The sequence below is a fragment of the Oryctolagus cuniculus genome, chromosome 8, assembly GCF_051225735.1.
Source record: "Oryctolagus cuniculus isolate XC-2025 breed Fujian yellow rabbit chromosome 8, ASM5122573v1, whole genome shotgun sequence".
Lineage (NCBI taxonomy): Eukaryota > Metazoa > Chordata > Mammalia > Lagomorpha > Leporidae > Oryctolagus > Oryctolagus cuniculus.
Window position 1 is genome coordinate 106995321 of NC_142874.1, and position 13111 is coordinate 107008431.

General features: G+C 43.4%; 1 protein-coding gene across 14 annotated transcripts in view; it reads left to right on the forward strand.

Moving 5' to 3' along the window:
* LOC100008640 (ATP-binding cassette sub-family G member 2) overlaps positions 1–10240 on the forward strand; it is a 126429-nt gene extending 116189 nt beyond the window's left edge. For 13 of the 14 annotated variants that reach the window (XM_089301664.1, XM_070079464.2, XM_070079461.2 and 10 more), the window contains 6 exons: positions 2340–2429; positions 3801–3925; positions 5064–5218; positions 6571–6660; positions 7485–7567; positions 10036–10240. In XM_089301664.1, coding sequence (XP_089157790.1) covers positions 2340–2429; positions 3801–3925; positions 5064–5218; positions 6571–6660; positions 7485–7567; positions 10036–10183 — 691 coding nt within the window. In that variant the 3' untranslated portion in view covers positions 10184–10240. 14 annotated transcript variants of the gene reach the window in all.
* The last annotated feature ends 2871 nt before the right edge of the window (positions 10241–13111 follow it).

Here is a 13111-nt window from a genome sequence, read left to right on the forward strand (position 1 = left end):
CACAGAGTGGTAGATACAGTCCAGAATAATGCACAATAAAATAAAACATCAGATCAGCAAGCAGGTATGACATGTGGGTTACTACCTTGACAGGAATTAGGATGCATAAGTTCTGTGCTAATAAAAAACCTCACTTACTATAAAATAAATCATCTTGTGATTTAGAAGGAATTTCACTGTCTACTGTTTCAGAATCACTGGGAATATTATTGTACCGTTAGATGTATGACAATAAATTGAACTAGGCTGTGTCCCAGGTTTCTTAAATTAGGTTTTAACTTGATATCATTAGATTCATTTCTGTACAGAAAGGTACATCGCTATTTGTCTACTGGGCCTGGCTATTTTCCATTCATTTTAATTGTCGTATAAACATTTACTTTTTTTAAAATTTTTTATATATTTATTTTTTTGACAGGCAGAGTGGACAGTGAGAGAGAGAGACAGAGAGAAAGGTCTTCCTTTGCCGTTGGTTCACCCTCCAATGGCCACCGTGGCTGGCGCACCGCGCCGATCTGAAGCCAGGAGCCAGGTGCTTCTCCTGGTCTCCCATGGGGTGCAGGGCCCAAGCACTTGGGCCATCCTCCACTGCACTCCCGGGCCACAGCAGAGAGCTGGCCTGGAAGAGAGGCAACCGGGACAGAATCCGGCGCCCCGACCGGGACTAGAACCCAGAGTGCCGGCACCGCAAGGTGAAGGATTAGCCTAGTGAGCCGCAGCGCCGGCCTAAACATTTACTTTTAAAACAGCTTGTACACTTAGTTCTTCATTCCTTAAGTGTTAAAACCATTTTTGAGGGGCCGGCATTGTGGCATAGCAGGTAAAGCTGCCAGCTGCAACACTGGCATCCCATATTGGTGTGGATTTGAATCCTGGCTGCTCCACTTCTGATCCAGCTCCTTGCTAATGAGCCTGGGAAAGCAGTGGAAGATAGTCCAAGTGTTTTGTGCCCCTGCACCCACATGGGACATCCAGATGAAGCTCCTGGCTCCTGACTTCAGGCTGGCCTAGCCCTGGCCATTGCAGCCATTTAGGGAGTGAACCAATCAGTGGACGGAAATCTCTGTCTGCCTCTGTTTCTGTCTCTGTCTCTGTCTCTCTCTTGGTCTTTCAATTTCTGTAACTCTGCCTTTCAAATAAAAATAAATCTTTAAAAATAAAAAATCTATAATAATATTTGGGTGCCTATGAACTATTTTCCTTTCCTTCCTAATCTTCCCTCCTCTTTCTTTCTTACCTATTTTAAATACAGAGAGATGCACCAGTTTATTCCCAAGCCAGGGTTGGGCCAGGCCAGAGCCAGGAGCCTGGAACACAGTCCAGGTCTGCCACACATGGGTGACAGGGATTCAACTACTTGAGCCATCACCTGCTGCCCCTCAGGGTGCACACTGGCAGGAAGCTGGAATTGAAAGCAGAGCTATATGGGAAGCTATGACACGGTGGCAAAAAACAATCTAAATGAAAGATCCTGGTGAACAAGACCCCAGCAGAAGGATCAGGCCATCAAGGAGAGAGGCGCCTTTCTCTGAAGGGAGGAAGGAACCTCCACTGTGATATGGCCTTGACTAAACAAGTTCAGAGTTGGTGAACTCAAGGGGCTTCCATAGCCTAGACAGCTCATAGGAAGAGTCTCGGGTGATTGCTGATGTCATAAATAAGAGTGCCAATTGTTACATTAACAACTGGAGTCACTGAGTACAGGCTCCCCATGTAGGATCTCTGTCCTTAATGTGTTTTACTATGAAACGTAAAAACAACACTACTAGTTGAACAATGCCCTATACCTTATGCGGTTGTGTGAGTGCAGCCTGTTGAAATCCTTGATTAGTGTATACTAAGTTGATCTTCTGTATATGAAGGTGATTGAAAATGAAACTCGATGAAGGGCGGGATGGAAGAGGGAGTGGGAGAGGGGAGGGCCACGGGAGGGAGGGAGGTTGGCTGGGGAGCCACAACAATACAAAAGTTGCACTTTGTAAAATCACATTTATTAAATAAAAAAAAAGAAATTATGGGGGGTGGGAAAGGCATTGTAATTCATAAACTGTACTTTGGAGATTTATATTTATTAAATAAAAGTTAAAAAAAAAAAAAGAAAGCAGAGCTAGGACTCAAACCTAGGCTCTGTGATGTGGGATGCAGGTGTCCCAGGCAGTGTCTTACCTGCTAGGCCCAGTGCCCACCCTCTCTTCTTTATTTCAGCCAGGACAGTTTTAATTTTTGGGGCCTGTTTAATGTTGTAAGCCATCCTTTGTGGAACAAGTTTTGTGGGTGGAAAATTGACCCATGAGTGGTGTGTTGACCGTGGTACTTTTGCTTCCTTCCTCTCCTGGCAGAGCTGGGGTGCTCTTCTTCCTCACCACCAACCAGTGCTTCAGCAGTGTGTCGGCCGTGGAGCTCTTTGTAGTGGAGAAGAAGCTCTTTATGTGAGTAGAGCTGTGTCCTGGGAAGGGGCATCCATGGCTGTTGGTCTACCTGGTCACCTCCAGGATTGGGCCAAGGATGGGATCCTGGGGATTACTAGTGGTTTTTGCTTTGTTTTCTGTTCTTATTTTTAAAATTTCCAAAAAAGCATTGTATGCTATCATGTTCAACATGATGTTTTGCAATATGCATGGGGCTACCCACTATTAAGTGAGAACATGCGTCAGAAGGGAGAAGAAGAGTTGTATGGTAGGGCCCAGTCAGCAAGCTCACCTGCTGCAGAGAAAGCGAGCCATGCAGGAGCCCAAGTGTACCCTTGTTGTTAGCAAATAATAGGGTAGGATGACCCTTGCAAGGAGAGGTTGTGTGGCCCATTTAGCAACCACTTGAATGTGGGGAGGCAAAGTGGACTAAGAGTAAGACTCAGTTCAGCCCTCCCTGGACTAGGAAGTGGGCAGAGCCAGAGGGCACTCTCCCAGTAACGAGAGGGCTGCTCTGCTGTTTCCAGAGATGGAGAGATTCGCCTCTGCTCACATGTGGAGGAATCACTCGGGAGGGAAAGAGTGAAGATAGTAGGGAATAATTTGGAGATGTGGGAGAATGATTTCAGGATGCATGAGGAATAAGATTTGACAACGGACAGGGATATATGACTGACAGGCATGATCATTGAAAGGAGATGCCTTTGTCGTTGTTTTTAAAATTGTTTATTTGAATGCAGAGCAACAGAGAGAGAGAGACCAAGGGAGAGATCTTCTATCTGTTGGTTCATTCCCCAGATGGCTACAATAGCCAAGTCTGGGCCTGGCTGAAACCAGGAGGCAGGAACTTGATCCTGGTTTCCCACATGGGTGGCAGGGGACCAACTACTTGAGCCATCTTCTGCTGCCTTCCCAGACACATAGCAGGCAGCTGGATTACAAGCGGAGCAGCAGGGACTTGAACTGGCGCTCCTCCTGTATGGGATGCTAGCACTGCAAGCAGTGGCTTAACCCACAGCACCACAATGTCAGCCTCAGGTTTTCTTTCTTTTTTATTCTTTCCTTTTTTTTTTTTTTTCCACAAGAGAGTAGAAGTAGAAAGTGTTTAGTAATGCGAAGCTGCATCGGGGGCTTGGAGAATAACAGTGCCACCTTCTTCGTGGTCAGACAAACCTTCATGAAGAATGAGACAGATGACTGAAGGGGGACTTCATGGGTGTTCAGGGAGGAAGCTGACATCTAAGGCGCTGCAGGGCGGGGTGGGGTTAGCCTGGAGGCTGTGAGGAGCTGTAGTGTTACGTTCCTGTGGCAGCGGAAGTCTGCCCAGCAAGCAGTCTCACCTGGTCTGTGCCTTCTAATCTGGGCTGTGCAACATGTGCTTCTGTTCCACAGACATGAATACATCAGTGGATACTACAGAGTATCATCTTATTTCTTTGGAAAACTGTTTTCTGATTTACTACCCATGCGGATGTTGCCAAGTATTATATTTACTTGTATAATATACTTCATGTTAGGTAAGTAACGAGCAAAAAGGATGGGTCTTTAATCCTGGGCTGGAGGGGCTTCCAGTTTCCCTGTGCCAGTGTGGTTTGGTTCTCAGACCTAGAGACCAAGCCCTGGGATGGGGAAGTGTCAGTCTGTGTATTGTGCTCTTCCCTGTTGTCATTTTGTCAAGGGTTTTTCCTCCCCAGACTTGTACAGCTATTTAAAGTTGTATTTTACTGAGGTAGGCTGTGTCAGGTACAAGCAATGAAAGAATTTATAAAAGTATTTGAGAGACTCTGTTGGAGGAGCTGAGATATTATCTTGATACATAAGTGTAGGCAACATCATTTGTGCATGCCCAAGCTTCCTCCAGGCTCAGTGTATCAGAATTTTCATGTATTTCACTGACACACACACATGTGCTCAAGATACTTAGTTTTGGCCAGGTACTACAGCATGAGAATGCCTGATTAAGCTTAAGCCTTCCATTTTACCAATGAGAGATATTTCATAATTAGGAGAAAGATCTTGACCCCTGGACTCCTGACTGGTATTCTTACAGCTATTACAAAATTTTTCAGCCTGCATGACCTGTAGAATTGGCTCAATATAGTATATAAAATATATTTTATGAAATGTGAGGTAGCACCATTCTCTCCGAGGTAGATGGTAGTTTGTCCAGATGATTAGGTTATGGATGCAGATAGTAAAGCCACTGTGAGTTCATGCAACCCTGATGGTCACAATTTCTTTACTCATGTAGTTAGAGCAGTAGTGAGCAGTGCAGTGATGTCTGGGTAAATGAATACACTACTGGTGGGTTTCCTATGAGAAGAGAAGGCAGTAGAATGTTGTCCAGTTGTGTTGCCTGTGGTGCCCCTTGTCAGGATCTTAGAAATTGTTCATAATTACACATACAAATATGCATAATACAAGAAAATGAGCTTATGTAGTTAAGTAGAAAAAAGAAAACTATATGGCAACTTTATGCAGTTACACAGAGGGAAGCAATGAATTTGTTGATCCGGGGTAGTTAGATAGTAGATAACTATATTTCATTTTGATACTGGTTTCTGAAAATATCATGGTGTTGCATGCCCAATACACAATCCCAAATTCATGGCACCTAGGCAGTTGGGTTGACCTCTTGCTTTCTGTCTGACCCAGGGTTGAAACCAACGGCGGATGCTTTCTTCATCATGATGTTTACCCTTATGATGGTGGCGTATTCCGCCAGTTCCATGGCACTGGCCATAGCAGCAGGTCAGAGTGTAGTGTCCGTGGCCACGCTTCTCATGACCATCTCATTCGTGTTCATGATGGTGAGTGTGTGAACTGTGTGAACTGTGCGTCTACCTGCACGCTCCCTTGCTGTGTAAAACCTGCCTTGGGGGATTCTGTAAATGGGACTCTGATGTTTTGAGGAAGATGTGTACTGAAACACAGCCTGCGTGAGGGGACGCGCTGGGTTCCCTCCTCCTTATCCAGCCTTTTGGGCCACTGTTTCCAAATGGTCACTATCGCTTTAGTTAATACACCACTGCGCATTAGCTTTCGAAGATGCTTCTTGCTCACAAGTTATGAAACCTTGATAAGGTTGATCTCTGGAAATCAGAAGTTTGATTAGAAGATTCCCTGACTAAAATGACAGGTATTTGCCTGATATTCAGCTGGTTTTAAAGAACTGCCAGCTGTTTGCCCAAAGTGGGTTTAACTGTGGATTGAAAATATTTGGGGAAAAGCTGCATTTGTACCAAACATGAACAGACTTTTTTCTTGTCATTATTCCCTGAACAATACAGTAAACAACTGTTTACATAGTATCTATATTGTATTTAGTATTGCAAGTGATCTAGAAATGATTTAAAATGTGTAAGATGTGTATACTTAAAGTATCAGGGTTTATATGAGTTATGTGTAAATAGTACACCATTTGGAATCAGAAACTTCAGCATCTGTGTGTGTGCATGTGGGAGTAGGGGGTATCCTGGACCAGGCCTCCATGAATACTAAAGGACAGCAGTCCTTGATTTTCTTTTCTTTTTATTCGACAGGTAGAGTTATAGACAGTGAGAGAGAAAGAGAGACAGAAAGGTCTTCCTTCTGTTGGTTCCCTCTCCAAATGACCACTATGGCTGTCACTATGCCAATCCGAAGCTAGGAGCCAGGTGCCTCTTCCTGGACTCCCAAGTAGGTGCAGGGGCCCAAGCACTTGGGCCATCCCCCACTGCCCTCCCCGGCCACAGCAGAGAGCTAGACTGGAAGCGGAGCAACCGGGACTAGAATCTGGCACCCACATGGGATGCTGGTGCCGCAGGTGGAGGATTTACCAAGTGAGCCATGGCGCTGGCCCTTGTTCCTGATTTTCTGCTGTGTGCAGTTAAAGGGAAAGCTGAGAATGGTCTTGACAATTAAAGATCTTCCAAGTAAATGGAAGATCTAATATAGATTACAGGTATATTATCCTTTAAAGCAATAAACAACTTCAGAAATGTACAAATATGCAAATGCAAGGGAGGAAGATTTAGCAGGCGTTTGGAGTAAGTGGAAAGAATATCCAGGAAGAGCTGGGCTGAGCAGGAGTGTGTAGCAGGTTGTAGGTGACTTGAGGGTATTTTCTAATCCTTCATGTAATCACTCAACCGGTTTTGACCCTGGGCGTTTTCTTTCATAGATTTTCTCGGGCCTGTTGGTAAACCTCAAAACCATTGCATCCTGGCTATCCTGGCTTCAGTACTTCAGCATCCCCAAATATGGCTATACCGTAAGTTGTCCTTGGCTGTCCCTGTGATTGGGTTCCCAAGCTAGGAAGAGCTGAAATAAAGCCTCTCCCCCTCATTTACCCAGCCATGGTGGTGAAAATCTCCCATCGAGAATTTCATTTTGGGAGCAACATGAGAAATTTCTATCAGAGCTGCTTAGCACAAGGTCAGGGGTCACTGGGATTTTCTCCAGTCATCTCAGTGTGTGAGGGAGGTAAGGGAAGGAAGGTATCTCCGCTTAAAGAAGACAGATCGAGTAACTGGTAGAAAACACATGGCCGTGTTTCAGTTCAGTAAGCAAATAAATGAGGAGATGGTAGACTAGAATTGATAGTTTATATTGAAAGAGGGATTAGAAGGAAAACCAAGACTAAATAATACACATAGCCATATTTGCTTTGGCTAAAGAAAACTGTCATTGTCTGAATATAGCATAATTGAGTTTCTAACTCTGGAGAATCACAACTGGATTTGATGAAAATCAGCAAGAGCGAAAGATTTTGACAATAAATTAATAAAATAATATAAAATTATAAAGTTGAGAGGAGAATGAAAGAGCCATGGTGTAATGTAGCCAGAGATCTCCCCTGTTAGCCAGACATTTGGTTCCTTTGTATTGGACAGACCAAAAAAGTCCCAAGCCTAGGCCTCTTCCCTGCCAGAGAAAACAGTTGCTTTGGTGTTAGAAAGACCTTGAATGTGAAACCTGCTATGTTTTTAGAAATAGCAATAAAGACCACACTCAGAGGACATGATTGTGATAATTCTTTGGAAACTTTTTGAAATTTGAAACTATTTACCTTGCCCTGCTCCCGTTGTGTTATAGGCTTTGCAGTATAATGAATTTTTGGGACAGAACTTCTGCCCAGGACTGAATGTCACGGCAAACAGTACCTGTGACTATGCAATGTAAGTTTGCATTCAGTGTTGTAATGCATTGGCTTTTTATTGTGGTGTGATGCAGAGAAGCGTAGAGCTGGTACGTGTTTTTCCAGGTTACTGAACTCTTTTCTCATCTACAAGTGAGTTGTGCACTAAAGCACAACTCAGTATCCTACTCTAGCCCAGCTGTGTTTCATGTGGGGAAGTGGTTCCGACGGGTTACTCTTGCCTGCCTTGTGCCTTTTAAAAGATGGTGCTGATGTTTAGATTTTGGGTTTGAGTTATTATTCTTGAGAATGGTTGAGTTTGAGATGAGTTGCTTTGATATTTTAACAAAGGTTTAGAGTCCTAGAACTGTATGGATGATGTGAGCTCACGGGTTCTTTGTCTCACCCATAGATAGTAGGAGCTAAAAAGCAGCACTAGTATAAAGGGGGTGTGCGTTTTCTCTGTGAAGATCCTGGCACTTCTGCATCCCACGCTTTGGAAACATCGTGAAATAAAAGGCTGCACAGTTGTGGTTCTTTGTTGTTGTTGTTGTTGCTTCAGTTGACTTAAATACTCCTTACCAAAGAACGTATCCTCTAAACAAATCCACAACATTTCACTGAGTTGAAAAGGAAATCTAATTTTTGCCTAATGTCATTAAAATAGAAATGCAGGTTTTAATAAAATTAGAGGATACTCTTTTAAGAAATTTAATAGCATGTCCTTTTCTATGATTATTGGGAAGTTTCAATTTTTAAAAAAATATTTATTTATTTGAAAGAGTTACAGAGAAGGCGACAGAGGCAGAGAGAGAGAGAGAGAGACAGAGACAGAGAGAGAGAGCTCTTTCATCTGCTGATTCATTCCCTAGATGGCCACAATGTCCAGGTCTGGGCCAGGCTGAGCCAGGAGCCAGGAGCTTCATCTGGATCTCACATGTGGGTGCAGGGTCCCAAGTACTTGGGCCATCTTCTGCTGCTTTTCCCAGTTGCATTAGCAGGGAGCTGGATTGGAAGTGGAGCAAACAGACACGACCAGTGCCCATATGGGAAGCTGGCATTGCAGGTTGCAATTTTACCCACTAGACTACAATTCTGGTCTCTAACGGTTCAATTTTGATGCATAAATGAATGAGAGTGGTGTGTTAAATCTCTCTTGAATGTTAATAGGAATAATTGTTAGTAATAGGATAAATTAGTATTTTGAATTATCAATGTTAGAAACCTTGAGGGAGAGGGGTTTTCTTTGCTTTTGCTTTTTTAAAGCTTTTATTTATTTAAGAGAAACCGTTATAGTCAGAGAGAGGAAGAGACAGAGAGAAAGGTCTTCCAACGGCTAGTTTATTCCCCATATGGCTGCAGTGGCCAGAGCTGAGCTGGTCCAAAGCTGGGAGCCAGGAGCTTCTTCCGGGTCTTCCACACAGGTGCAGGGCCCAAGGACTTGGCCCATCTTCTACTGCTTTCCCAGGCCATAGCAGAGAGCTGGATCAGAGTGGAACAACCAGGACTTGAACCAGTGCCCATATGTGATTCCAGCACTGTAGATAGAGGCTTAGCTTACTGTGCCACAGCACTGGTCTGGAGAGAGGTTTTCTGAGTTCTACCCGCTGCCTTGGGTTTGATCTGTGTGAGACTTCTTTGTAGCCCCAAGTCACTGCCAGCCAGCTGGTCATGATGAAGTGGGTGGGGAAAGTGGCGCCCATATGAGGAGCCACCATAGACCTCATAGGACGCGTAAGCTAAGGCCTTGTCCTGACAGGATGAAGAAGGACACTACTCTTACAGTAAAGACAGGCTGTCGTTTGGGGAACTGCTGGATTCCAAGTGGTGCACCAACACATGGTACCCGGCGGTAACTGGGAGCACCAGATAGTTTTTGTACCAGGCCGTGGCAGGGCCCTGCCATCCCAGTCTACTCCAGCTGTTACACTTCAGAGGCTTAAACCTGATTATTGCCTGTGCTGTTAGTCTTGAAGTTGGGTAACCGCAGTGTCCATTACTAACTTCCAAAGCATTTTTGCCCCAAAAGAAAGTTATCTTTTAATGCCATTTTCCCACAGCCGTTTTTCCCCTCGGAGTTTTTATTTGGTGGTGGTAGTGGTGGTGGTGATGGGGTGGTGAGATATCTTAATTTCCCTGGTTCACTCCCCAAATGGCTGGAACACTGGGGCCAGGCCAAGAACAAAAGCCCGAAACTCCAGCTGGATCTTTGATGGGCGTTGCAGGACTCAGGTACTTAGGCCATCACCTGCTGCCTCCCAGGGTGCACATCTCCAGGAAGCTGGATGGGAAGCAGAGGTGCCAGGACTCTGATGGGATGTGGGAATCTGAAGAGGCAGCTTAGCCAACCCTCTGCACCACAACACCTGCCCCTTTGAGAAGTACTTCCATAGGAAGGGAGAACTATCAAATACTTAGCTTCTTTCTTCAACTGTGGAACATGAATGGATTGATGGGGTTTGATAGATGCTAGCACTGAACTCACACTCTTGCTCTGTTGAATTTCAGATGTACTGGCGAGGAGTATCTGACCAATCAGGGCATCGATCTCTCACCTTGGAGCTTGTGGAAGAATCACGTGGCTTTGGGTTGTATGATGGTCATCTTCCTCACAATCGCCTACCTAAAACTGTTATTTCTTAAAAAATATTCATGAATTCCCCTTTAATTTACCTTGAGTTGTCCTAATATTAAAAAGGAGCTATTTGATGTATTTTAAGTATTCAGTTAAGTTTTTTGTGTGGTCTTCTATTCATTGCCGTCATCCCTCAAGGGTCAGCAACACTTATTTTCAACAAAAACATTCTTAGAAGTCACAGAGAATTGCATTATATGTGAAAAAATCCAAGTCAAAAACTAATAATGCTACTCATTGTCTATTAGTTTTTTAAAATTCAGTAGCTATGACTGTACGCTCCAGTTTAATTATCTTATGAACCAATCATCTGCCATTACAGGTTGAGTATCTCTTTATCTAAAAGGCTTGAGAATGGAAGTGTTTCAGGTTTTAGATTTTTGAGTGTGTGCATATCAACAATGAAATATTTTGAGGAAGGGTCCCCAGTCTAAATATAAAATTCATTTTTGTTTCATTTATACCTATACAAACAGCCTGAAGGTAATTTTACACATAATACTTACTGTGGCTGTATTTTGACTACAACTCACCTAAAGCATCTGGTATAGAATTTTCCATTTGGACATCATGTTGGTACTTAAAAAGTTTGGCCTTGGGGAGCATTGTGGATTTCAGATTCTTGGATTTGGGATGCTCAATTTATATTTAACAAATAACAAATGTATTAGTGTTGTATAGGAAGTATGCTATCTAAACCGTGTTGGAAAAACCAGTGTTTTTTCTGGAGAGCAGTTATGATGGGAAACAAGTGTCTTTGATAGGTATATTAGAGTTGGAACTTACTGCCGTTTCCCTGATGGCATTAAAATATTTCAGGAGTCTTGACTTGGGGCTTTAGATGGTAAGTGGAGTTAGAGGGCCAGGATTGTGGTGATAGTGAGTCCTGTGCCGTTTCTGGGACGTGCTGGCTCTGGAAAGTCACTTAATCTTCTTGTAGTGGTTCCTAATCTGAGTATGCATGAGAATCATCCGGTGGACTTTGCAAAAATACCTGGTTCCTCTGCATCCATGTCTATAAGATCACTGCTCTAAAGGATGCTGGCTATTCCTGGATTTCGTCATTTCCAAGACCCCTTCTACACTGAAAATTTTAGGTTTGGGATTTAAGGACTGTTTTTTCTGTCTCAGTTCCCTGCTTATAGAACTCAATTATTCCTATATCTTCCCTTCGTTCTAATCTTTAGCAGGAATGGGAAAATGTTTATCATGAGCAGGGAAGTATTTTCAAATCCTTCTATTTAAGGAGAATGTGTGGCAAAGTACAGTTCGGTGAATTATAAAAAACACGCGTGTGCACTTGCCAGCCCTGCTCATGCATGGAGCATCAGCAGTGCACAGGGACCTTGCCCCTCCCAGTCACCTGCTCCTCCCTCTCCCTGGGCCATTTCTGAGATGACACTGGTGTTCCCCTCTGGTGTTAGCAGAATTCACCACAGCTCAGTTTCGTCTCCTTGTGTATACAGTATGTACTTATGTCTCCCCTCTCTTAAAAGCAAACTTTTAGCTTTGAAGTCATTTTAGATTTATAGAAAAGCTGCAGAGGTAATGTGGCAAGTTCCTGTGTACCTCTGCCCAGCATCCCTTACTGTGAAAATTGTATCTACCAGGGTCCGTTTGTCCATGCTAAGAAATTCACATCAGTACATGACTTAAGTAAACTATATACTCTATTCGTATTTCACCACTCTTCCACTAACATTTATTTATTTGACAGGGAGACAGAGCTCCCATTCACTGGGTCACTCCTCAACTGCCTACAATGGCCAAGTCTAGGCTGGGCTGAAGCTAGGAGACAGGAGCTCAATCCAGTCCCTGATGTGTGGGCAGGGACCCAACCACTGCAGCCATCATTGTTGCCTCCCAGGGTCTGCACAGGCGCAAAGTTGGAATCAACAACCGGAGTCAGGAGTTGAACCCAGGCACTCCAAGAAGGGATGCAGACATCCCAACCAGTGTCTTAACGGCTGGGCCAAATGCCTGCCCATCTTGTATTCTTTTATTGCTCCAGGATCCAGTTTAGGAGACCACAGTGCTTCTTGTGTCCCCCTTTAAAATACTTTGCAGTGTTCTTACAGGAATTAAGTGAGCTGGTGAATCCCTGGAGTGCAGACTGCCTGAGGGAGACTTGGAACAGTGGTTGGCCTGGCAAGAGCTGCCTTGCCATATTCTTGCAACAGCAGGCCCTGGACACAGCATTCTCTTTTTGTCTTTGATCATGAGCATTTTTTGTCTTTTTATGATTAATGTGTCATCTTTTTTTTTAAATTTTATTTAGGTTATACAAGTTTCTTGTTTTTAATATATACAGATTTAGGAACATAGTGTTACATTCCATCTTACCCTCCCTCCCACCCACTCTCCAACCCTTCTTTCTCCCTCTCCCATTCCCACTATTAGTTTTTACAAAGATATACTTTAAGTTTACTTAATGATCGTAAAGTTAAAGTTAACTCTACACTAAGTTAAAGAGTTCAACAAATAATATGAAGGAAAAAAAAAACACTGTTTCTCAACAGAAGAGACAAGGGCTATAAACAATCATTGAATCTCAAAATGTTAATTTCACTCCAATGCATTACATTTTAGGTACTCTATTAGTTACCTCAGATCAGCAAAAACATATGGTTTCTATCTTTTTGGGACTGGCTTATTTCACTAAGTATAATGGTTTCCAGTTGTGTCCATTTCGTTGCAAAAGACAGGATTTTTTTTTTTTGTTACAGCTGAGTAGTTCTGCATAGTGTATATATACCATAATTTCTTTATCCAGTCAACAGTTGATGGATATCTGGATTGATTCCATATTTTAGCTGTTGTGAATTGTGCTGCAATGAACATGGGGGTGCAGGTAACTCTTTCACATGTTGATTTCTTTTGGTTATGTAAATTCCCAGAAGTGGGATGGCTGGATCATACATCTACATCAGAGTTCTGAGTTATCTCCAT